Source organism: Zophobas morio, unplaced genomic scaffold, assembly GCF_036711695.1.
Source record: "Zophobas morio isolate AGI-343-1 ecotype UQ-CSIRO unplaced genomic scaffold, CSIRO_AGI_Zmor_V1 ptg000002l, whole genome shotgun sequence".
NCBI lineage: Eukaryota > Metazoa > Arthropoda > Insecta > Coleoptera > Tenebrionidae > Zophobas > Zophobas morio.
Window position 1 is genome coordinate 13,306,569 of NW_026972107.1, and position 26,261 is coordinate 13,332,829.

The following is a 26,261-nucleotide window of genomic DNA, read 5'->3' on the forward strand; positions in this document are numbered from 1 at the left end:
ATTGCAGCTCAAAAATAAAAATGTCACTAGATTTAGTTACTTTTACCGAAAATAAACTGATACTAATTGACAATGTTCAAAATTGTAGAGACACCTGTGGCTTCTTCTTCTAATTCGACATAAAGTGTGTTGAGATTGCAAAAAGAGTCAATTTTGAAGTTAATAATTAGCCAGAACAAGGTTATTTATAGTAGTCAAGGAATGATGCTCAAACTCACACACAATGTATTATGAAACAAAATTTACCTTGTAATAAAGATCTCCAAGCCTGGAGATTTTCTCATCAACTTCACACGCGTCACACTTGTTTGTGCTTTTTGTAGTGTTCAGGATTTAAATTTTACAACACCGTTTCAACTAAACGTAAAATTTCACTCCAAAGTCTGAGTTTTAGTAACAACTAAAACAATTATGGCCACTGAAGTACAGTTCCAAATTTTGTGAAAATATATTAGTCTACATACTATACTTGTTGCATTTGAATAAAGTTACTTTTCAGTTATTTTTTTCTTACAGTCGATAATTATCTCGTCACCTGATCGAATGTTGTAGCTGTAGAGCTGCTTATGCGGGTACTTCATTTCCTCTGGACCCTGAGAAAACGATCTATATTGTGCGAGTTCTCAGTACAGACAATTGTAACTCACCTGCATATCTCTTAATTCCTGATCAACATAGAACAGTCGCATTTTCGCGGCACTAAATCCTGCGAAAGGTTCCAGTTTTGTTTTCAAATCAATCACTGTCCTATAAACGTCTACCGACCGAACCTCACTATTTGAACCACAAGTAAAAGTTACCTTGACTCTTTTTTCGGGTCTGAGATCAACATTTACCAAAGGATCCAGCTTACCATGGATAGCTACCAGTTCAAAATACCTACAAGGACCTATTAATTCCAAAATTAGAAAGTAAGAGGTTCAAACCTTTCTGGACGGTCACTCTCTGGTTTTTCCATATAGTATCTTATGAACGCTCTTTCCGCGTCTTCTCTTTCATCACTACCTATAGCGCCACCTCCGTTAAGAATTTCTACGTTAGGTAGACGCGCTATTAGAAGTTGTCTTCTTTCGTGTTCTGTATATTCGTTGCTTTCCCATAGCGGACAACCCTATAGATTTTTTTTTAATATACACTGCGTTTCATATAAAATGCACCACCTAGAAGGAGTAGGCGTAGAATGTAGAAATTTGGTGGAGAAGACTGTTGCATATAGACAAACAATTGATTAAAATTTGAAAGAAAAACTACTACTTGTTTAGATAATATACCGAGTGTTATTCGATTTTTAGTAATTTTTTGATTATGTTTTAAAGATACTTGAGTAAGATTCTTTTGCAATTTTACTTGACATTTGTCATTATTGTGCTTGCAAAAATGCTACGAGTTCACACACGAGGTAATTTTCAACAGATAACACCTATTGAAAGAGGGCGAATGATTGGGATGCATGAGGCTAGTTTACCATTTCGGGAAATCACCAGAAGACTCGGCCCAACGGATTCTACGATATTAAGAACAAGTCGAGAATGGAACAACGAAGAGCTACAAATGCGTCGCAGGGGTACCGACCGTTTCAGGGTCACCCAAGAACGCGAAGATCATTTGCTAAGAAGAAGTGTTATTCAGTACCCTTGGTAACCATAACGATCAGTCGGGATGGACTGGATGACAGCAATTGGGCACAGAATCCGAGGAGTACCATCTACCGCCAAATTCGTTCCTTTGGCTTGAGATCTTATCGTCCAAACTGCAAACTTCCCTTACCACAAGAACACAAAACTACCAGGCTTCACTGGTACCAAGACAGGCAGCAATGGCTGTAATAGTGGAATGTCATAATGTTTAGGAACAAGTCTAGGTCTTGTTTGTGGCACTCTGATGGACGCATACGTGTTCGAAGGCCTTGAGGCCAAAGGTAAAATCTGGAATTTGTACAGAGATGTCATATCGCTCTAACACCTGGAGTAATGATATGGGATGGTATACACATCTGTTGAAGTACTCCCTTAGTGTTCATTCCAGGCACGCTAAATGCCCGGCATTACATCGTTAACGTGTTAAATCAATTTCTTTTTCCTTATCTCTCGAACCGTCGAAGAACATCTTTTGAACAAGATAATGCGTGGCCTCATGTGGCCATATTAACTTAAAGAGTGTTTGACGAAAATAACGTCAACTTCTTACCCTGGCCTGCCCTATCACCAGATTTATCAACAATCGAAAATGTTTAGGATTTAATGCATAGAAGGCTGCGCAATTTACCACATCCTCCAAAGACTTTGGAAGAATGTCTACAACAAATTCAAAATGCCTGGAATGAGATACCCCAGCAGGCAATAGATCATCTCATTTTAAGCATGCCTAGAAGAATACAGTCTTGTATTCGTGCACGTGGAATTTTAACACATTATTAACATTTCTTGTGTTAGACATTTTATTTTTTCTTTGAAATTTTAATCAAATGTTTGTCTACGTGCAATAGTCTTCTCCACCAAATTTCAACATTCTACGCCTACTCCTTCTAGGTGGTGCATTTTATTTGAAACGCAGTGTAGTTCTAGTTTGATTACTGAGTTAGTACCTGTACACGGACACACTGAAGAGATGGAAATTTTGACAAGCGTTCAATATCGTCCCAAGTTGATAGCCGAGTCGAGTTCAGATTCAAGAATTTCAGTGCTCTGAAGCTATTATGCGGCGATTCCTCTGTATTTCCAGACTCACACTCACTTTCCGAGCGTTCATAATTTCTATTGCAGCCCGTATCACCGTTTATCTCTATATCAAGAGATTCAATTGGACAATCTGCCAAGACCAGCGACTCCAAACTAGGAAAAGCGTACCCCAATTTGCAGACCTCTTTCCACTTATCCACCGGATTCGCATTAAAATGCAATTTTTTGATTCCGTCATGCTGCTGCTTCTTTTTGTAAACAGTCCCCGGACAAAAGCACTTGGTTTCTTCGTGCTCGTTATCGTTCTTCTCGCATTCACAGCACTTCTCCTGGCTACATAAATCCACGTTATTGTAATCGTTCATACTCAAGTGTAGTTCTTCTAAACCCGGCAGATGATCGAGCATTCGCTGGACGCTCTCCCAGTCTATGTACGTGGAATTTAGGACAAGATTCCTGAGTTGTTGCCATCGCAAATTCCTGTCGACTTCCACGTTCTTCAGAGGTGTGTTCAGCTGATTGAAACTCAAATTGACGAACTTGAGACGAGGCATTTGTTGGAGGATGCCGAAAACCTGCAATTGCTTTCTTGGTGAGCGTGACAATGACAAACGCACCTTACCTCTGGCCAGTCGTTGAGTTTGTTTTTGGCGAGGTCGAGTTCTTCCACGCAAGCACATTTGGCAACTAAGGCTTCTTTTTCACCGGCAGTCGCGATATCGCAGTCGTTGAGGACTAAGAGAGAAGGAACGATGGTTCTTGGAGACTTACAAGGCACGAAAATGGCCACAGAGATGCCTTCATCTTCAGAGCCTTCGGATTCGGTGGAGCTCTCTCCGTATTTTTGCTCAAGAGCTTCGAGAAGGGAAGGCATTTTTTAACTGGAAAGTTAAATGAGAAGAGATTAAAAGGAGCCAATTCGCACCTAAATTTTTATTTTTTTGGTGATAAAATCATTCACTTTGGTGTAAATTTGGGCATAATTTGCAAGTTTCCAAGACGTATAATAGTGTTGTAAATAAAAAATTATCCCAGCGCATCCACCATAAGTAACTAATTTTAAATCGTTAAGTACAAAAGGTGTAGCTATTTGTTTCAAGGAATATGAAAAAATATTTACTCTTCATATTAAGCGTGAAATTGTAGCTTGAACTTTCAGACCATATAAAAATTAAAACTTATTAAAAATGTGTTTACCATTTCCGAATGCATACAAGAAAAATGGCAGCAAGTTTGATGTTGATGTTTCCATAAATATTTTCTCATCCATCACTAGATGGTGCTGTTGAAGTGACAGTCACAAGGTCACTAAATCTATATTATCTATATCACTTTTCAACGTGTGATGAATTTCTTATAATCTTGAATCACAAATGTATTAGACAAAATATGAATGAAAGCAGCAACTTTGCATTCTTGGTGTGGCACTAATGACGTATATAACAATAAGAAGGGTCAAGTGATCGTTATAAAAATAAATTGTATGTTAAACCCAAATTACGCAAAAATCATATACAGAACTCTGTCGCACTATATTCAATGCAAATTTTCTAATGTACACCTCCAAAGATTTATTTTGTGTCACCCTTTTCACCACGCCGCATTAGGCTTGTGGAGGCACTAAAATTACTAGTTGTGAAAGTGAAGCCTTTGTTCTTAACTGTTACCGATACGATTTTAGGTCAGAAATATAAAATTGTAAAATATCAACACGGTCGTTGGTGGGTGCAAATGAGTAGGCATTTTAAATGTCAGAATCTATTTTACTCACAAGTGCTTTTACCAACGAGTTCATTTTTACTCCAAGAGAGCGAATCTGAATGACACGCGACAAAAAATAATTGTGAGAGTTCTTCACTTTATTGACAAAGAGAATATTACATAAATGCGGACTGTTTAGAATAAAAGTGTTATCTAAACGAAACAACAGTGAACTTTGTCGTTTATTTCATTGAATGGGATGGAAAACCTCCAAATGATGTAAGAAACATAATGATAGTAGTATTGCTGAAATATTTCCACGAGGATACACGAAAAAACAAAACATTAACTGAATTTTAGATTATAATAATTACTTAATGACTATAGTTATATCTAAAAAGAGTTTTGCTTTTTTTTCTAGTTGTTGTTCAGTTTACTCAAAAAATTTGCAACTAAGACACGTTCACACGAGAAAATTCTGCCTCCGTGATTGAATTTATAGGCAGTTATTTGAACTTCATGTCAAAATTCCCGTTGTGATACGTAGGCGACAATATTGATGTTAATATTTGAATAAGTTGATTGACTGATTTCCAAAAACGATCAGCATTTAATTACACATATACTGTTACTCTTTAGTAAGAACTCACTGTCCAAATGAGATCAATAAACGCTTCGAAAAATAAAAAAACAAATACACCTTTTGTAAAACTGACTGTTATTATTAAGACTACACCTACTGATCATTTAGTTCCACAGACATGTAAAACAACACCCACACAACCAACCCGATTTCAAGTCAGCGCGTTCCGCTATAATTAAGAAACGAAATTTCTCTTATTATTAATACATATCAATTAAAAGTACGCGTGTCTTCGACCTGTATCTACTTTACTTCATCAAACCGTACTGTTGCGCATTTTTAATCAACATTCCCATGGCACAAAGCGCCAAATTTCGTAACCAAAATCGCAACATAGTCTAAAAAAAGCAAAACTGGAATTGGCACAAACTCATACATTTTCTTAACCAGCGCAACAGAGTCCAACATCCAAAAATAAGTAGCCAACACGTTTTTTAAATTGGGCCACACATGCCCACTCTGTTACGCGCACTTATCAAATATGTGTGAAGGTCGTGCAATAATTATCAGCTGGTCGATTTGATTATTAATGAGCTAGTTCTTATTCTTATCAGTTAGATGCGTCACTGTTTATGTTATATTGAGACGTAGTACCTGAACAAAACAGCTTGTTGCCATCTGTCGCAAATGTATTGGCGCAACCAGTGGCGCAACTAGGAAAATATTAGGTTTATGCGATAGGGATTTCTAGTTTATATGTGTGACGTGAAATTTGTAATCATTGTCATCGATAGATTGTTAACCATCTTAAGGAAGTAGCAAATTGTTATTAAAAATACACCCCGTAGAACAAATGTGACAGAAGTAATGTGTATACAAATCTCGTTTACTTAATTATTGACACGTGGTGAATATTAGAAACTGCGTATTTCAAGCGCGGTCTTCTTTGTAGTCGCTTCATTGCTAATTTTATATTTAAGGTCGTGAAAACCAATTTAATTAAATGGCCTGTTAATAACTCAATTTTGGTTTGAGTGATTTATTAATTTAGTTTCTCAATTTGATTAATATCATACACAGACACTGTCACCTTTGTTTTTGTTTTCTTAGCAACGCTGGAGACATCAATTTTGGGCTAATTTTTACTTGTCAAACTTACAATACAATTTACTTCCTATTCAACCCCCATTCAATAGTTAGTTTCTTTGATGAAATGTAATTTGTCTGCGTTCTACTAATATTCAAAATAAATCCTACTCAAAAGATCTAGATATATGAAAAAACGAAAGCCACTTTTTCGCCAATTTACCGGTGAAGCTTAAATTAATAATACAAATTAATCATAACGTCAGACCTTTTTAGAATTTGAGGTCTTTGAAAAATATTTATTCAACGCTTTCATTATTGACACGAACTAAAGGCGATCCCTTTGAACAATTAATTGTTTTAAGTGCCCGAAAGCATAATTAAGTGTTTTCTTTGTTCATGAACAAAAGTCACGAACTTTGGGCCCGGCTTTAAGTAGATTTTGCGTCGCCACAAACTGGACTGTTGATAACTTGAAACGGGGTTGACAGACAAGATCACCGGCAGACAGACAAGCAGACGGAAACGCTTAAAGCTTCAAAATATTGACAAACCTCGCGAAGTTAAATGCAAAAAGCATACTTTTTATAAAACTTAACAGGAAACAGCAATAACATTTAGGAATTTTAGAAAATCTAATTGGAACACTGCTTTAGTTTCCAGTTACGCCTCTGGTCGCAGTATAATTTTCTATCGCAGCTAATTTTATTGTTCGGGTCATTTTAAGTAGATGCGTAGTCCAATTTGCTTTCACTTTTTCAACCACATATCGAAATTACCGAAATTGTGTTTTAATTTCCATTTTACGGACGGTGGCCATACACATACATCCATATTTATACTTTACGTAATTAATTCCGACATGAAAGATTTTTGGCAGCGAAATAAAAGTTACAAGGACGTCTGAGTATATTCACTTTTGTTACATTAGCACACAATAATGGTATCTGAAACCTCATTTGCCTCTAAAATAAGCCGCGATCACGACTACCCACAACGAGTACGCCACTGGTAATTGCACCACGCAATAACTTCCTGGTTTTTGCAACAAAGATATCGAAATAGAAACTACTTCTTTCTTATTAAATTGGAAATGAAGCATGAAGCATTACAACCTTTTGACATTTATAGTTATTTTTATATTTAGAGGCGAAAATTTGTGTTATATTTATGTGTCGAACGCAACGTGGCACCTAGGGTCACTGTATGTATTCGATAACCCTGCAATTAATCCAACAATCAACAAAATACCCTCGCACACCTCAAGGCTATCCGATTGTCTGTTTACATAACAAACCGCTTTAGCACGAAGGCAGGCGTCCGTAGCCGAACCTGTCCACCTGCAAAACAAAGGACCCGACGTCGATATCTGGTACCTTTTTACTGCTGGATAAATCCACATAGGAAAATTGACATTCCTTCTTGGCAAGGTATATCCCTAATTGGCACTTGTTTCAGTCGCGTTTGGCCCTAAACGTGGGCGCAGTCACTCGGTTCGATTTGAAAAAAAATGGACAACGTCGATTAAATCCAGCGCAGAGCCACCACATACGAACCACATCACGTCACGGCTACGCGCTGACTGTTTTGTTGTTGTGATCAGCTGGCTAGGTGATTCCACCAGCTGATCTGGTCCTAACTCGATTCTCTCCCACTAGTCCATTGCCATTGTTTTAGCACAACGCTGATGGTAATCGATATAGCGTGATGAGAGTGGAAATTTACATGATAATGGGGATTCAGCTACGCTACCTACGTATCAACATCTACGACTCAAGTATGACTTTACCCTAATTAATTCTGCCTACATGTACACTTGAGGTCTGGAGTTCGATCAGCACGCAGAAGCTATTAAAAAGCGTGAGGTGAACACACAAAAGAGCCAGGAAGCTTAACAATGCACAATGGGGAAGCGATTACTGAAAATCGTGATTGACAGTTAACAATGATTAAAATGTCGGGTCTTGCATGTGTTGCGTAACGTGGTAGAGATACGTGGAGAAAGGAGAGTGGTGAAGGTTTTGGGGTTTTTTGGATATTTATTTTCAGGTTTCGAAAAAATCACCCAGCGCCTCCACCAAAAATAGGTCATTATTGATTAAAAATGATGGATTTTTTCACTAGTTTCTGCTACTTATTCGTTATAGGAGACTGATTGTAATATGAGACAACTATAACGGTTACATCATCTAGATAGCAACAGTTGTGTGCCTATCATATCAGTTGTCAAGTATCAAAAAACGATCTCCACATGGACAGTTTCCAACACACATTTGTGTATTTTGTTTTGGTTACTATATTTGCAAAGATTACTTGTTATTTTTTTAGTAGTTTCATCAAATTAAAAAATAAAATACAAAAAATTGCAACTGATTCAAAACTTCCAAATAAATAACAATTTCTTAGAAGTAAAAACCTTGAAATACCAAAAAGATATCAAAAGTCTCACAACAACAAGAGGACATTGTCTGTGAAATTGGGTATAATACAGAAGAACGCAGATATGAGAGTATAGCAAATAATGTGCACAGTGGAAATGCCATAACAATATAACGGTTTTTATGACTTTTTTCCTGTTTTTGTTTGTTCTGCTCAGTTATTCTAAGTAGTTCCGCTTTATTTTTTCATTAAATTTAGTCCCCTTTATTGAATTTTTGTTGATTATGCTGTATTTTACTGTTCTTAAGTTTTTTTTTTTTTGTATTAAATCAAATTCATTTTAGTCGTAACACTCTTTATTTTTTTTTCAGATGTAATGTAGACCACAATAATAATAAATAAATTTATGTTAAAATTTTAAGGTGCATAATCTGAATAAGATTCTTAAATGATTTGCACCTTAATTGTCATATTTTTGCAGTATTTTTTCTTATCAAGAAATTTGTAAACAATTTTTAAGAAGGTTGCATGATTTTCAAAATAATAGAGATAAACGTATTCATGTTCGCATGAACAACGTATTGTTGAAGATAACGTTATCATCTTCCCAGAATTTTAAGAAAATTAAATGAGCTGTTTTTAAGACAAGCTATAAAAATTATAATATCTTGTATAACCAATTGCAAAAACGATCCGTCTAATAGTTTCGGAGAATATTATTTGTGTAATAAAAATCGACACAGACAGACAGACAGACAGACAGACAGACAGACAGCCGAAAATGGAAGATCTATGTTTTCGTAGTTTAGGGGTCATGAAACGTCGAGAAAACGTGAAAGTAACCATTTGTCCGATGGAACTATTAAAACACCTCCTTAGTTTACGGTTGGGAAGTATTTAAAATAAAAACATATTACCAGAACACAAAAAATACTTCATTTCAAAGCACTTTTTGTACAATAATTATGTTCGTTTTCAGCTCCCCAACATAAACTTGGAAGTATTGTAATGCGATTCATTTGACGAACAGATAATTTCATGTTTTCGACGTTGACGTTGCCGTTGTAAGATAAATACGCTGTGTCGTTTATATCATCCGTTGACGTTGAAACACGCCGTTACGTTGCCGTTGACTTTGGGTTTTCAACCAATCAAATAGCGGTAGTGTGCAGTGCTGTTAGCTTGAAGGAAAATCCTCTGAAGTAGGGGGGACATTTTTCTGGTTGACAGGACTAATTCCACGAAAATCAAATTTTGATAGAGATAGGTCTACTAATATATAATAGCTCCCATCATTTTCAACACTGTAGCTTTCTGTGAGTAGTTATGCATTGTTATTGTTAAAAATAGTTCTCGACGTTTAAATCAACAAGATTTCTGCTGTTCGTCTCAAAACAGATTAGGTATTATAACAAATGATAACAAATGAAAAATTCATCACAATCGAGCTTGAGATGGATATGGGTGGGGCTTAATTTTTGGCTTGTTTTTATCTTAATATACATCGTATTCTTTGAACAACACGATACTCAAAAACATGGTTTTTATTGGTTGTATAGCAATAAGAATTTTACAATTAAGCTCCGCGGGAGGCTTACATTTTAACCTTTTTTTCTTAATATGTGTAGTCATCTTTTCACAACAAGCAACTTAAAACATGTTTAAAATGGTGAATTTGTACAGGGAAATATCGATTTTGCAATGACGCTCCGCCCCTCGGTCTGACAACGAATGAAAAATTCATCAGGATTGAGATCGAGACAGATGGGTGGGGCTTCTCTTCTGGTTTTCTTTTTTAATTAATACATTTAGTTTTCTTTGTATAACACGATTACTTAAGAAAAAACACATTCCGCATGGTAATTTCTCGAAGAAAAATAAGGTTTTTACAATTAAGCTCCGCCGAATAAAAAAAATCATCAAAATTGAGATAGGGCGGGTGGCCGGGGTTTATATTTCGCCTTTTTTTTTCGTAATATACATAACCATCTTTTCCCAACAAGAAACTTAGAGCATGGTTAAAATGGTACATTTACGCAAGGAAATATGGATTTTGCAATTACGTGGTGGAGCTTAATTGCAAAATCAATATTTCCTTATACAAAGTTTCCATTTTAAATATGTTTTAAGTTTCATGTTGTGAAAAGAAGTCTACATATATTAAAACAAAAAGGGAAATTGTAAGCCCGCCCACCCGCCCTATCTCAATTGTGATGATTTTAATCACGGTGAACCAAGGGGGCAGACCTTAACTGCAAAACACTTATTTCTTTACAAGAATTTAACAACATGTTTTTGCGTCTCGTGTTGTTCAAAGAATACTATATGTATTAAGAAAAAAAGGCAAAATGTAGCCCCGCCCACCCACCCCATCTCCATTGTGATCATTTTTTTTCATTCTTAGAAACTTGAAACACGTTTAAAATGGTAAATTTTTGTAAGGAAGTATGGATTTTGTAATTAGGCTCCGCCCCTAGATCTGCCACTTAATGAAAACTTCATTACTATTTAGATCAGGGCAGGTATGGGTGGGGCTTAATGTTTGGCTTTAATTTTTTCCTAATATACATTGTATTCTTTGAATAACATGATACTCAAAATCATGTCTTACGTGGTAATTTCTTGTAGAGAAATAATGAGGGCTTTGCAATTAAATTCCACTCCTTTGGCTCACGACGAATAAAAAAAAAATCATCGCAATTGAGATAGGGTGGGTGAGCGGGGCTACATTTTGCCTTTTTTTTTTAATATGTGTAGACTTATTTCGACAACAGTCTTTCTAACTTATATCCTCCTTTTTTTCTTTTACAACCCCTTTAAATACGGCAAAAGTTGAATATCAAAGTTACTACCGACGGCAACTTGGCAACGGATTTTATAAATGACAATTTTCAGCAATGTCAGCGGGAACGTTGACAGCAAGTTTATAAATCTCACTTATGTGTCTCTTAGAATATGTCTACCGTTCGTTGGCGAAATATGTATTTGAATATACAAGGTATTTTTGAATTAAAAGGAAACTTTTTTATGGTAATTGGTCATGATTTATTGAGACCATGCACAAAATTGCTCTAATAAAAATTTTTAAGTTTTCGAGATAAAATTAATTGAAATTTGCACAAAATGTTGCGCTACTGAGTTTAGGAATAGTAAGACATAAAATAAGTATTGAAAAACACGTAGGGGAAATGTGTCTGAGACGGCATACTTTTTGTAATCGCCTCATAAAAAACAATTTTAATTTATTTCACCTCGGACATTTTCTTAGTTAACACAAAACTATGTTTTGAAGCATATTTGAAACGATAACCTTTTTCGCATAAACTAATATTAACACTACGCCATCTCAACCGCACAAGCCATCTCATCTATATACTTAAGGGTGAGATGGCATACCATTAAAATTTTACAACAAAAACATTAACCAAATGTTAAAAAATAGAAAATATTTCTTAAACGTTTATTTATCAAAAAACATTAAATACACTTCCAAAAATTAAATAATTAAAGAAAACAACTTTTTGAAAAAGAAACAAAATATTAGTTAACTCTGAAAGTACAATTTTTATTATTTGCAAAGATCACAAATAAACTGTTTTGCTTTTCGAACTAAGCCCGCACATTCTGTGTGGCTCCATTTTCTGCATTTCTGACATTGAATCCACATTTCGCCACTTTTGGAAACAGTGTATAATTCATTACAAAATATACACGCTGGATCGTCTTCATCATCAGTCTCTAAACGTTAATCGTCACTTTCTCCAAAATATAAATTTTTAGTAACTCTTCGAACCGCAGTTTTCTGCGAGTTTTTCTGTTTGTTTTTTTTTTCGGATTCAACTTTTTTAACTTCCTCAAGATTTGGCGTGTCGTTTAACACACCTTGCTTGCCTTTTCTTCTTTTCTTTTTATTTTTGGCAAGTTCAGCAATAGGTAAAGGTGATATGTCTTCAATGGAAATGTCCTTATTGGGAGACTTTGTTATTTCTAGTGTTTCTGATAACTGTGACGTTGCAGATGTGCTAGGCCGAATTTGTTCAGCATTTTCAGTTCCTTGTGAGGAAGGAATCAGTACAATAAAGACATGATGGCATACCATGCCATCTCATCTTTAGATTTACTGTGCCATCTCACATAAAAGTACGTTTAAATCGAAAGTGCACCTTTAAAGAATTATCTTGAATAAAACCGTAGAATTTTATTGGCATCTTATAAGTGACTAAATTGTGGCTAAACCCACGTCTGTGTACAGCTTATAATATACAAATTTCGTGGAAATTATGACACTAATAACGTTTATTCATTTCAAGTGGTTGTGTCATAAAGTAAAAATGTAACAGTAACGAATGAGCACGGACTTATCTTAATTGTTTTTATCTGCTGCAGCCAAATATTAAAAAATGTAGATATAAAAACATAAATAAATTTTGAGTCAGCAAGATACAAAACAAAATAGAGAAATAATTTTATAATTTAGTGTTGATAACTTGGTCTAAAAATGTCATAAGATATTTGGTTAGAAGTTGACATTGATGTTGTAGGACTGTCAGATCTACTATAAGTTTTTATTAAAACATTTTGTTTAAATTACTTCAATCAAGTTAGTTAGTCGGGGGGTTATTTTTAATTATTGTAATAATAAAATGATCTAAAATGAAGTGGTAAATAAATATTTATGTACATTGAACATTGTTTTATGACTTTCTTCTTTGATAGTTCACTGCATTGCATAATTTCCACTTTATATATCTTTGTTAAAAATTTATTGAAAAATTTCACACTTGGTAAATCCTTAAATGTCAACGATAATTAGTTGTACAACAATCATACATAATCCGTTGCATTTGATATTGCATTGCGAATCCACTAAATCGATTGAAAGTCAGTTTTCTATTTAACCATTAAGACGGAGGAATGGAAGTCTGCTATTCTTGAGTGTTTTTGAAAGAAAAGTTAACTTTAAAAAATTACATTACAGAACATACAATTTCCCTTGAAGCAGCAAAATTATGCTAGACTAATATAATAAAAGAAGTTTTCGATTAGAATAGGTCTACACATACTAATGTGTTATTTATTTTGACTTTGGAAATTTTTGAAAGGTGTAATTGCTCATATACGATCTATTTAAAAATATATAACCTTCCAGTCAAGAAAGATCGTGCTTTGTTTGATTCACGTACACGATAGCTTTCTTTCTAAATTTTTATTTATGATTAAACCGACCTTGTAGGCACAAACTATTGTTAATGCAATTAAAACAAAAAGTTTATAAAAAAACTGTAGTACAGAAAAGAAGCACTTAATTAAGTATTTGTGGATGTTTTTTTGTTAATTGTTTGAAGTATGTGGTTTTTATTTTCAACACTAATTTTAGAAAAATATTAATTATTCAAAACGGAAGCTTTGGTCGTTACACAGAACTGACATTTGCGTTTAAAAATTATGTAAAATTCCCACGTTTGATTATAATTACCCAGCGAAGGATGAACGTAACCCTAATTGCTTGATAAAAGTTCCTAATTTCACGAATTTTATAAATGAATGAAAATAAGTAAATTTTAACAATAAAACTGACAACGAAGTCATGGATGAATTTCACAGTTGCGATAAAGTAAAATCCCACAGATTTGTAAAACAGGGATTTATTACTTATACACAGACATACAAAAAATTCATTGCTTTAAACATGAAAACAGATCTTAAATGGAAAACTAGTTCGTAAAGGTTAGTTGTGAGATTGCTTACACAATAAAATTGCACGATACTTTTGTGGATTAATTAAACAAATAGTTCAAGTAGATTTTATATTCTTCGTATATCCGTTTAAATTTCTCAAGCGAAACTTGATTATCTGCTGTTTCGTCAGAATTAATAAGTAAAAATTTAATTTAGTCATGTGGGGAAAATCGCAAATAAAGCACATTTTATGGTACTTTCAATAATTTTGTAACGAAGGAATTATAATTGAAAACTACGTCGTCTTGTCGCTTTATTGAAATTATTTCGAATCTCCAGGTACAACTCCGCGAAGGATTAATGATCTTAAAAAACACGATCAATTATGTATACCAGTACAATACATCTTCGTTAAAAATAAATACGCATTAAATAAACTTTACCGATGTTCATAAAAGTATTATAATAATCTCCACTCGTTTAAAATATTTGCTTCAATGTTAACAGACAAATAAATCGTGTTAACCTTGTACACATTCAATTATTTTAATAATGTATAAGTGACATACATAACACGCGGATATAGTCACAAAAATGTTGTCGTCTGGCGAATGTTAAAAACATTAGCTAGAAAAAAACACATCCGAAATAAGACCGACCTTGTAAAAAGCTCATCCAAAATTGCGTTCATTGTCTTTTGCACCTACGAACAAGTTCGTCTCTATGTCTCGCCGAAGTAATTTGCCAGAAATTAATGCGCAGTTTGGAACTCTACAAGAGGGATTCACTTCGATACTCCCACTGAGAAAATTTCAATTTGCATTTAATGGACAAGCTTCATCCATTAAATAAAACGCAATAAATCTCAAGCAGTTACTGAGCAAGAGCCTGTTATTTTTAAATAATGAGTAATAGTGCGAATTTATCAATTAGAAAATAACACAAGCCCCTACAAATCAAAGACGTCCCTTGCAGACATTTCAGAAACAGAAGAGGGTAAACCACACAGACAGAGGGTATCGATTTTCGTTTTGTGCGTCATTATGGAGACAAACCTTTTAGATCAACGTACTCTTTTCATATGCATTTTATGGATATGTCTGGGTGAAGATGAGTTCATTGTCTTTGCACACGTGGTGGTAATGCAATTACCGCGTTATTAGGGTCGAAGTGGATTCGTACTTTGAAAGCTAGTTAGACATACTTTATGGAAAATGTCGACCTTTAACAAGGTAAAACTGTTGGCTTTTAGAAATTATTGCTAAATCAAAGTGAAATGTTAATCCCCTGCGTCGTGATACGAGTTTTTTTGTTTATTGCTGTAAATTTCCAAGTAAGAGATCCGTCTGCAAAAAATTTGAATAGAATCTGATCCGGCCTTGTAGCCTGCAAGAACCCGTCTTCCCAAATTTGGATGATGACCGCTTGACTTTTTTCCCCTTTGTGGAGTGTAAAATCAGGTGCGTCATATTTTGCTGGAAGTATGAGTGGATAAGCTTGTGCCGTTAGTTCTACATAAAAAAAAGCTGAAACTATAAAAACGTTTTGTTCTACATGCAGAACTAAAGACCACGACCACCTAATAATTATAATAGAATCAGATGATGCGGAAAAAAGTTTGCAATAATCGCCTTGAAAAAAAAATCGACCAGTCATCTTAAGGAAAGTAGTCGCTTTTTTCGTGTTACTACTTTTTTAATTTTACTTATGGCGTAAAAATTGTCCAGGGACGTCAAAGGTCGAGGTGAGCAACACCAAGAGAAAAGTGACACGTGTTACAAACAACGTTTTTGTGCTAAAGTTGCAAAATTAGTTACAAATTATTTATCATAATTAATCTGACTGCATTCCAAACAGGAAGAAAACATTATTTAGTAAGTTTTGTGTTAAGATGAAGTCATTAATTTCTTCTAGGTGGTGAATAACTGAGTTTTAGTTGGTGTTCTGAAATTTTCAAATCAATGTCAGTGTTTTAGTAAAGCGCCAAACAAGTTCGTTTTTCGTTTTTACTGACGCCACTCACGAAATTTAATAAAATCAAAATTTATGTTGGTCATATTGTTACGCACTTGAGAAAGATGACATTATATTGACGTTTTGTGACATACGTAAGCGCTGTACCAACCCACAAAAAGGCAACATAACTCCGAAGATGGCTTTTCTGCAAGTCAAAATTTTACTACTGCCTTTAATACCATAATACCAAGTGATTACTAATGTTTGTGATTTTTTTGTTAGGTTGGCGACATATTTAAAATTTAAAATAAGCTGCCATCTTCTCATTAGTTTTTTAGGTGGGCTCATGTCAGAATTGACAAATGTGAAACTAACATACTAACATTGCCAACCCAAAAGTTTGCTGTAATCATTAATAGGCACACAATATTTAACTTACGTTTTTCCTAGATTTGTGATTAAACACCAAATAAAATAGTTGTTACGCTATAAATTTCAAGTGAGATTTATTAAAGTTTTTAAATGATGACATCAGTTCTTCGACTGAAATGAACAGATAAATTATAATTAGCGTTTTATCATGTTTATAATAATCTTAAACTACACTTTAGTTTTGTATTTATGAGTTCAATAATTTTGTAGTTCAAAGAATTTCGTGCCAGAGACAGGTGAAAACAAGAAATCCACATTTTCGTATTCTAAAGTCTGTGAAACACGAAGGAAACACAACTAAAAATCTGCTAACATGATCTTACCTCCCTTTAGCTCTTGCTCCGCAAGTGAAAAAAATCCCTTTATTTTTCTTTGCTCTTTTAAGTATTGTCCTGTTTGACATTTCGTTTGATTATGACATTTCTAAATTTTTAAGTAGTGTCTGGCAAAAGTCAATTAATTTTCGTTATTATATTTGGACAAAAATATTTTTATTTTTTAAATTATAATCTACTTAGGGCTTTCCTCGATATTTCATTAATTATTATTGCAAATATAAAATAAGCCTTAAGATTAAATTGTACAGTTTTTATTTTTGTATTAATAATAATAATAATAATAAAAATAATAATAATATACTGAATTTATTTTCAACTATACAGAGTGTTTCGTTTTTAAGAATAATACACAACTTAGTTTTTTCACATGGAGTGTACTCTATATTTTTATATATTCTGATGGACTTCTTAGGGTTTAAAACTATATTTTAATTTTGAAATTCCTATGCGATGTTGCGAAGTCATCCCAATTTTCTTGAAATTTTTTAACAGTGGAAGGGTTCACAAAAAATCCCAATACGATCATTTTCAAAACTTGGGTTACAATATTTTGTGGAGTGATAGTTTTATTGTGGTGTAAATAAAATTGGATTTTAATATACAGTGTTTATAAAAATAAATTTAAATAATTTTCAAATACAGATAAGTCAGTTTTTTCAAATTGAGCACTCTGTACTTTATTATTGCATCTTATTCTATTTTTTGTTCTTTTTCTTTTAAGTTTTTTCTATATTTAAAGTTGACAGATTTTAAGATTCTAAGATGCAGTAACAGAATATAGGATGTATAAAAAAGATTATTTTTTATAAACACTTTCTACATTAAAATTTTATTTAATTCATATCATAACAAAAATAAACTATATTACAAAGCCTAGGGAAAGGATAATAAGAATAAGTAAAAATAGGGGGGGGTAGGGTGTTTCTACTTAAAAAAACTTGTTATATCCAATATCTCGAATACAAGACACTCTGTTTATAAAATAATTTTAATAGTCTGTTACTTTTTTATTTCCCGAGCCGTAATCTAAGGAAGTATAGTAATCGATGTGACCTCTAGAGTACGAAAAAAGTGGTTTCCCGTTTCCGTCTGTCTGTCTGACCGTTTGTCTGGTGTCTGTATCCACTTTTATTAGTAATTTCCGACCGATTTTTCTCACATTTTGTGTGTATATTAGGAATATCATGTAGATGGTTAAACGCTAACTAAAATTTCGCTAATCATCCCCACCATCAATGGGATGACGTCATCTCCAAAATTTATAATAAAAAGTTGTTTTAAATTTCATAAAAGAAGATACTCCTTCCTGCACTTGTGGTGTGTGAACCCGGGTCGAATTTTCAGCCTAGATACACACAATTTTTGGAAAAATTTCAAAACTGGGTAACAATATTTTGCAATTTAACTTTGAAATTGTAAAACCAATTGCTTCGAAATCGTGTAAATATTTTAAGGTTAACGGAATCATGGTAAATCATTAAGGCCAGTCCCCACGTTTTCTCAGCGGAATTTTCGCTCTATTTTCAAAATGTAATATCTCCGTTATTAACAGATCTATAGTTTTCAAATTTTAAATATATGTTGTCCATAACTTTCTTTATATAACGCAAGGACAATTTTGTTAAAAACAGCTTGTAATCATATTATTTTTTTAATTTTAGTGAAATTTTTGCATAACGTATTTTTAAAAATCAATATCTCAATTATTAAATAAAATTTCAGAACACGGTTTTCAACACTGTTTTCAGCTTACAAAACTCCAGAAATCATACGAGACATATCGTCGATTTTATTTTTTAGAAACGATACACAGTTAAAAAAAGCGTATATCATGGAAGTTGCTAACTTTTATTTTTACTATATCTCAGTCCCAACAAATAAAGTCAAAAATCGACCTCGTAGAATTTCTCAAGTTTTGCAAGCTGAAAACAGTGGTGACAACCCCGTTCCAAAATTTCCATAAATAACTGAAATATTGATTTTTAAAAATACGTTATGCAAAAATTTCACTAAAATTAAAAAAATAATATGATCACAAGCTGTTTTTAACAAAATTGCCCTTGCGTTATATAAAGAAAGTAAAGTTATGGACAACATATATTTAAAATTTGAAAACTATAGATCTGTTAATAACGGAGATATTACATTTTGAAAATAGAGCGAAAATTCCGCTGAGAAAACGTGGGGACTGGCCTTAAGCAAAGTTTATTCGTTTATCCCCTTCCAAAAAATTGAAGACGTCATCTCAAAATTTTGCTGTATGAACCCTATCCAAAATGTGCAAAATATGATGAGTCTATACTTGTGATTTATCACTGCATTAGAAGTTTTTAAATTTCTTATATAGAGTGGCACATAAAAATTAATGGATGAGTCAATTTATTTTATTGATTAAATCGAGAACGGCTCACTCTGTTTTCCCGAAAATATTGGGAAGGGAAGTTCTGTCGAAATAATGTTTGACCAATTTTTTTCTATTTCTAATAAAATGCATGAGACATCGATGCTCGTACCCCAAGTGACTCATGTTGTATATCAACTCTGTATATATCAACGCTAAATTAATATTTATGCTTTAAAAATTTTCTGACAAATATTAGGCACACCTGCTTTTTCACTACCTTGAGGGCTTTGTTTAGTGATTTAATATTACAATGTAGTGATTTTTATTGCTCAAACGTTATAAATTAGAAAGCTGAAAAGACAAAAGGTACTTTCAGGCTGAGCTAAGAATGCAATATGATGTTAAAGTTGAAAGCAAATGTTTTCGGATTTTTATACTTCGTTGGTAATAGTACCTATAGTACAGGAAGTTTTGCCGAAAGACGGCACAAGAATATACCCAGTGGCATGTTCCACTTTAAATAATTACAGTTGCATCACATTCTAATTGAATGTTACTGCAACCAACTTTCAGCTGTCAAATGATTTAAGTTTGTTTTATTTATTTGTTTATTTGCTATAGCCAAAAGCTACAAAAATCATCGAGAACCACTTTGTGCATAAGAAGGAACGAACGAAGAGTTTTATGTGAGAGAATAATCAAAATATCCTCAGTTTTTCTTGTTAGGTTTTTTATTGTAGTAGGACATTTTTTGACATTTTCTGTTCAAATTTAACTTTTTGATTGCTTGATTAAAAAAATATCTGAAAAAAATTACCTAAGTATACCATCAAATCAGTTTGTCCAACATGGAGAAAAAACATCAGTGCCTATTTTAGACCGAAAAGATCGTGAACTGATTTCTTAAATTTTAGTAGAAATATTTAAAGATTTCGACCTTGATAATTCGTTCTGTAAAAATTTAGAGATGATATTAACCCTTTTAAATTAATTGATTACATAAAAAAAATCACTGCAGGAAGGTGCATGAAACTTAATTATTTCTAGACAATTTTTTGTGTTATTTGTTTATTATTTTATTTTATCATTTTAACTTTAATTTGATGTATGTACTTTAAATACGGTATAAGCATATACATTATTCATGAAAATTATAAAACCTTGAAAATTAATGTATTCTTTTAATGAAAAAAGTGACTTTACAAACTGTTCTTTTTTTAGTTAATTTTTAGTTAGACAAGTGCGCTCTCAGAAATAAGCTACAACCAACTTAAACAGCTAACTGTCGAAATAGTTAGTCAAGAGTTAACCCTCAACTTTACGTGGAAATTTCGCTTCATTCTCGACTACATCAGTTCCTGCTGTACCAACTCCTGCTTCAATGCTGTTCCTCGAATCGACCGTTACTGATTTTCTCGGATAGTAACAGGAACGTGTGGGATGCAGTTCTACATTCTTTATTTTGTAACCGTCTAGAGGCGGTTGGTTAGTCAGTTTTTGAGGTGACCTCTTCGCACATTTTTATCTGCTCCCACCATGATTTTTCTTTTCTCTAATAACTAATAACGCGCGTATAATCTACGGCTGTCAAATTCTGACGCAGTAATCAAATAATTACAGTGTGAGAAAATGTGGGTAGTATTTACGCTTTATTATGTGTTTCACTTTGGTATTGACTTGTTTTTGTTGCCCGACCTGGGTACAACGCATGCCGGGTTATGCGTCTTAAACTCTTTGAAGTTTCATTGGGTCTACGTCGTTGGAAAAACAATCGATACTGTTTAAATTTTTTCCAAAGTTAATAAAATATCTCTTGACATAAATTTGTTTTGGATGAAATTTTGTACTTTCCCGAACGTATATTTTCAGTAGTAACAAAAACGTGTATCCTTCAATGAGTTTTCTATTGTATGTACGCACTAACATGTTATGACCACTAAAATACCGTATCCAAAGCTATGTATTGTGTCTTCGTTTGGCTCGTTGGCTCAGTTGGTTAGAGCGCCGCGCTGTGTGACAACGACGGAGGTCGTAGGTTCGATCCCTACACGGGCCCAAATTAATGTTTTTGTTTTTTTTTTTTTTAATAATTTTTAACAAACAAAAAATATTACGAAGTATTTCGACACATTCAATTTAAGTATTTCAAAAATTAGTCACACTTTTGCTTTTAAATATTAGTGTTAAATATTGGCATATGTTCTATTGTGACAAATTCCTGTTTTATATGTGTGTATGGTGTTCAGATCAATAAAAATGAGCCAGTATATATACCTATGCATTGCGTTCAAGAAACAGAAATAAAAAGTGGTCAACGAATAAATTTGTTTTGGATGAAATTTTGTACTTCCCCAAACGTATATTTTCAGACGAAAACATTCGTAGTAATAAAAACGTGTATCCTTCAATGAGTTTTCTATTGTATGTACACACGCACTAACATATTATGACCCCTAAAATACCGTATCTAAACCTATTGGTTTTCGTTTGGCTCGTTGGCTCAGTTGGTTAGAGCGCCGCACTGTGTAACAAGGACGGAGGTCGTAGGTTCGATCCCTACACGGGCCCAAATGTTTTTTTTTTTAATAATTTTTAACAAACAAAAAATATTACGAAGTATTTCGACACATTCAATTTAAGTATTTCAACAATTATTCACATTTTTGCTTTTAAATCTTAGTGTTAAATATTGGCGTATGTTCTATTATGACAAATTCCTGTTTTATATGTGTGTATGGTGTTCAGATCAATAAAAATGAGTCAGTATATATACCTATGCATTGCGTTCAAGAAACAGAAATAAAAAGTGGCTAACGATGTTTAATGCTACGATAAATAATAATCCTCAGACTACTTGTTATACATATTTTTAAAATGGGAACCCAATTTTGACACCATCGTAATAGATTCTCCTGTTACTATTACATCCTGCTTGAATTTTCTTGTTAGTACACAAACAACTGGAAAATAAATGAAAACGTCTCTCATTGCCTTCAATAGTAGCTTCAGACATTAAAAAAATATACATTGTTCCAAAAATATCTAAACCTAAATACCGACAACCGATCAAAATATATTAAAACACGTTGCGTTCGTATTCCGCCAGCTCAAAATATTAATAGACCTCATTGATTTTTTGCGTAAGGTCTATAACGAGGTTCGGGTTTGATACACAGTTGGGCGAAATTATGCGTGAAACTTCTGAACTGCCGGATTTTGGCAGTGAATTATAATTATATATTTCTAAGCAAGGTTGCCATTTTCAAAAAACAATTAAAAAACGCAGTTGTTTTCAAAACGATCTTTATAGAGGATTATTTACTGATAAAATGTATGAATATTACCTTCGATATACGTACTTCAGTGTTTGCTTTGTGTTAAAACTACTATCGATTCTTATTTAACTGATAAAACTTCCACAGAATACACAAAATAATAATAACTTATGCTTCAAACAACTGCATTTATTGACTAAAGCTTTTTATAGTTTTATCGATTTGACTAACTTGGGCTTTGTGGTTTGTTTAAAAATACCATGTTACTTTTAGCCTACATTGTAAATCAAACTGTCGCATGCTAAAATTTATTTCAGACAATCCAGAAATTATCACTCTCTGGTTCAAGTCCGCCGCAAATTAATTACCTGTTAAATATTATCTTTGTTTTTTATTATCTTGACGTACAGTCCAAACTGAAATAATATAAATAAAACCAACAGGGTGTTCAGTGTTAACTAAATGATTAAATTTATTCAAAATATTTCTTGAGATCATTATAAAATTGAAATTGCAAAATTTTCGTTAGAGTTTTATTACTTATTAGTTTTGAAAATTATCGTTCGAATAAACGCACCCGAAATATTTTCAAAGTACCTATAATATAGAAATCTACTAAAATAAATGACGCAATGTTATATTTTTTGCGACAAGATTAAAATATTACTTTTATACTGTTAAGTGGAACTTTAGGTACATGATAAATTTTGAATAAACACATTTGTTTAAAGCTTTGTATTTTAAGCTAGTAGCAAGGTTGGTTAACAACCTTTTATCTCTTACTGTTGCAATAAACTCGTATTTAAATTTAAAATTTTTGGTTAGGTTTAGGAAATCATACTAGGTACTAACATGACCCTTTTTAAAAACAAAAATACTTCTTATTTTGGATCAAACCGAAAGTGCAGTAGTTCGTTATGTAATCTTTTAGTTTTGTTTTATTTTTATCATAGATCATCATAAGTTTTAAGTAATTTAGGTGAGATCATTTTTGATTATCTTTTTGTCTTGGTTTTATCTTATATTGTCAAAGATTAACTTTTTATAAACTGTCTTATTCATCATGACTCACTTTTTTGATCAGATAACGCAAAGGAAATGTTAACTTTACTTATCTAGTTTACATATAACAATGTCTTTTTATAATATGGATTTTATCATTTGAAATCTCAAAGATGTTTCCATGCTAAATGCACTTAAGCGAATACCTAACAAGAAACAAATTATTTATTTTTTAAGAATTAGTTAAGATTTTTTCCAAAATTTCGTCAATATTGTTAAAAAGTCCATCATTCTATGCTCAGTTAAGCCTGTGTATACTATTTTATTTTATTTTTTGTAATAAATCAAATTCATATATTTACACACAGCACTTTCTACATTAACGGATACCCATTAAAATTAATATAAAATTAGAATCAATTTTAAATTTCGTAATATTTACAACAGGATCTCTCCAAAGCATTTCCGAAATAACTATATGATGTTATTATGTATCACTTTCAAACCTACAAACCATGACAAGCACTATTACTCAGCTATTTACCGAATATTAACGAAAATAGGTTTAGTGTCTACATTAGGTCAGGGAAGGTGGGTGAATGAGAGACCTATTTTAATAATTCGTACCCATTTAAACGTCAAGAGCATAGACGAACGGACGAGCAGCCATTTCGAAATAGAAGGACTCTACTAAATTTAAACTCGCCTCACAATGAGGACGCAGTTTGACCCTAAAATGCCCAAGTGAAACGTAACTAACTTAACGTCAGTATTTACAGAGAAAATAAAGGGATAATTGGGTAAACCGTAACACATAACTAGCAAACGGAACATTTAGTATTAACAACCGAAACTCTGTTTTTCTTACTTAAAATTTCCGCATTTGCATCCTGGTTTTATCCCTAGAATTTTTTCTTCATGGTTTGTTTATGTGGACTCTTGTTTCACTGGAAAAGAAGAGCTGTATAATGAAGGTTTGCTTTTTAATGGCAATTACCAGCATAATAACATGAGTTTGCAGCTTTCTTTTAATTAATACTTGATAATGTTTCCGGCATTGTATGATTACTTTTACACGAATTTTGACAAATGACGGCGAAATACATACATCCGTCAATGTTTGACCTCAGCCACCCTGACATTTTTAACTTATTCAGTATTAATTACAGTATTATTTTTTGAAAATCAAAATTTAAGACAAAATGCATTTCTTTAAGATTTTGAAGACGAATGAAAGTTGTAAGAAGCAGACGACTGGAAACATAAAGGATGTCTTCTAAAATGGTTTAATTTATTAATAGGCTGCTGATCAGTAAGAGGGAGAATATCATAACATCCTACATGAGGATACGTTTTATATCTCGTTATCGTTATACGAAATTCGAATACGGTGTTTACTGGAGAGTTGTTCATGAATTTTAAAAGTTTTCAATTCACTCTAAGTTGTTGCCGAGCGACCGAATTGAGTTTCGTCTCTAATGGATTCATAACCGCTTTATTAAACTTTTTATATGTCACTGAAATCCTCTATGTCTCAATGAACTATCATCTGAGCTTCCAATTTTAATAATTTCAAACACTTGCAATTTTTATTTATCTTTTACTTTCAGAGAAATAGCGAGGGCTAGTATTGAATTAGGGTGATGTTGATGAATGTTTAGTTGCGTTTCCAGCCCGAACTGAACAAAAATGTTTCATCTTTCTGTCTGTTCCTTTTATGTCTGGTGTTAGCGATTTGTTAGACAGATGAGATTATTTTGTAGTTTCAAATGGACTCCCAGAAACAGTGATGTCGTATTTTGACGATATTATTAAATAAATCTCACTTAACGAGAAGAATATGTAATATATTTTTACTGGTGGTGTAATAATCCGTTCGTGGTGTTAAATTTACATATACGGGTTGTTCTAAAAGGAATGAACTATGAATCACCACTAATTTAAATTTATTTATTTATTTGTGGTTTTCGAACAGATGATTCAAAAGTGCAATAAGTGATATTCTTAAGCTTTTAACTTCATTTTAAAGCTGTGTGCTAAAACCTTATAGCGAAATATTTGAAATTCAATTCTTTAATTTCCCAATATTTATTTTCGTAAACAAAAAACAGGGTCCATCCGACAGCCACTTTCATGTTTTCTGGATGTTACATGACCCCTAGAGTACGAACGAGCAGGTCTTTCGTTTCCATCTGTCTGTCTGTCTGTCGTCTGCCGTCTGTCCGGTTTTTTATTAGATAGATAATCTCCGAAACCACACTGGACCAATTTTTCTCAAATTTTAGATGTAGGTATATTATAAATATCGTCTATATGGTAAAATGTTAACCAAAATTTGTCTGATGGTCCTCAGCAACAATGTAATGCCATTTCCTCAAAATTTGGTACATTAAACATTATTTAAATTTAATAAAATAATATATTCCTATCACCTAGACTTGTGCTTTATGAATTTGCCTTGTTTTTGTTTATTATTGTTATAATTAGTGTGAAATCTACGTATTTGTCGCAAACCTGCCGAATAGACATATAGTATGACGATCTGCTTTGCAAATGAAAGTTCCGTTGTATCCCACAGCGTTTCCATTTTTTTTTTTTTTTGATAAAATCAAGAAAGGTTTATTCCCTTTTTCTGGAAAATGTAAGGATACAGTCGCGCACACCGTGCTTAATTAATTAATTAGTCCTTTCCTTTATTTTGAGGAGATAAATTCAATTAAGTTTTATTTTCTTTTAACGCAAATGCCACCGCTGATGCTGGTTATTTGAACATGCTAATAGTCGAATTCTTTCGAAATATAAACATAA

The 26,261-nt window shown here is 33.0% G+C and overlaps 1 protein-coding gene and 2 non-coding genes across 5 annotated transcripts; 2 read left to right on the forward strand and 1 right to left on the reverse strand.

Annotated features, from left to right (window-relative positions):
* Nucleotides 1-434: 434 nt before the first annotated feature.
* Mlt (mulet) lies at nt 435-24,546 on the reverse strand. 3 transcript variants are annotated; one of them, XM_064054603.1, is made up of 7 exons: nt 24,451-24,546; nt 24,322-24,400; nt 3,301-3,559; nt 2,585-3,253; nt 927-1,111; nt 648-879; nt 435-593 (listed from the first exon to the last, which is right to left on the reverse strand). In XM_064054603.1, exons 3-7 carry the CDS (start codon nt 3,550-3,552, stop codon nt 489-491), a joined length of 1,443 nt encoding a protein of 480 aa, XP_063910673.1. In that variant the 5' UTR covers nt 3,553-3,559; nt 24,322-24,400; nt 24,451-24,546; the 3' UTR covers nt 435-488. The 3 variants fall into 3 exon arrangements, with proteins under 3 accessions (XP_063910673.1, XP_063910665.1, XP_063910681.1); XM_064054595.1 differs by lacking the exons at nt 24,322-24,400; nt 24,451-24,546 and adding an exon at nt 7,425-7,668; XM_064054611.1 differs by lacking the exons at nt 24,322-24,400; nt 24,451-24,546 and adding an exon at nt 3,876-4,056.
* Nucleotides 21,154-21,232, forward strand: Trnah-gug (transfer RNA histidin (anticodon GUG)). Its single transcript is given in 2 exon segments — nt 21,154-21,191; nt 21,196-21,232. It is a non-coding gene; the product is annotated as a tRNA-His (tRNA).
* On the forward strand, nt 21,666-21,744 carry Trnat-ugu (transfer RNA threonine (anticodon UGU)). Its single transcript is given in 2 exon segments — nt 21,666-21,703; nt 21,711-21,744. It is a non-coding gene; the product is annotated as a tRNA-Thr (tRNA).
* Nucleotides 24,547-26,261: the final 1,715 nt, after the last annotated feature.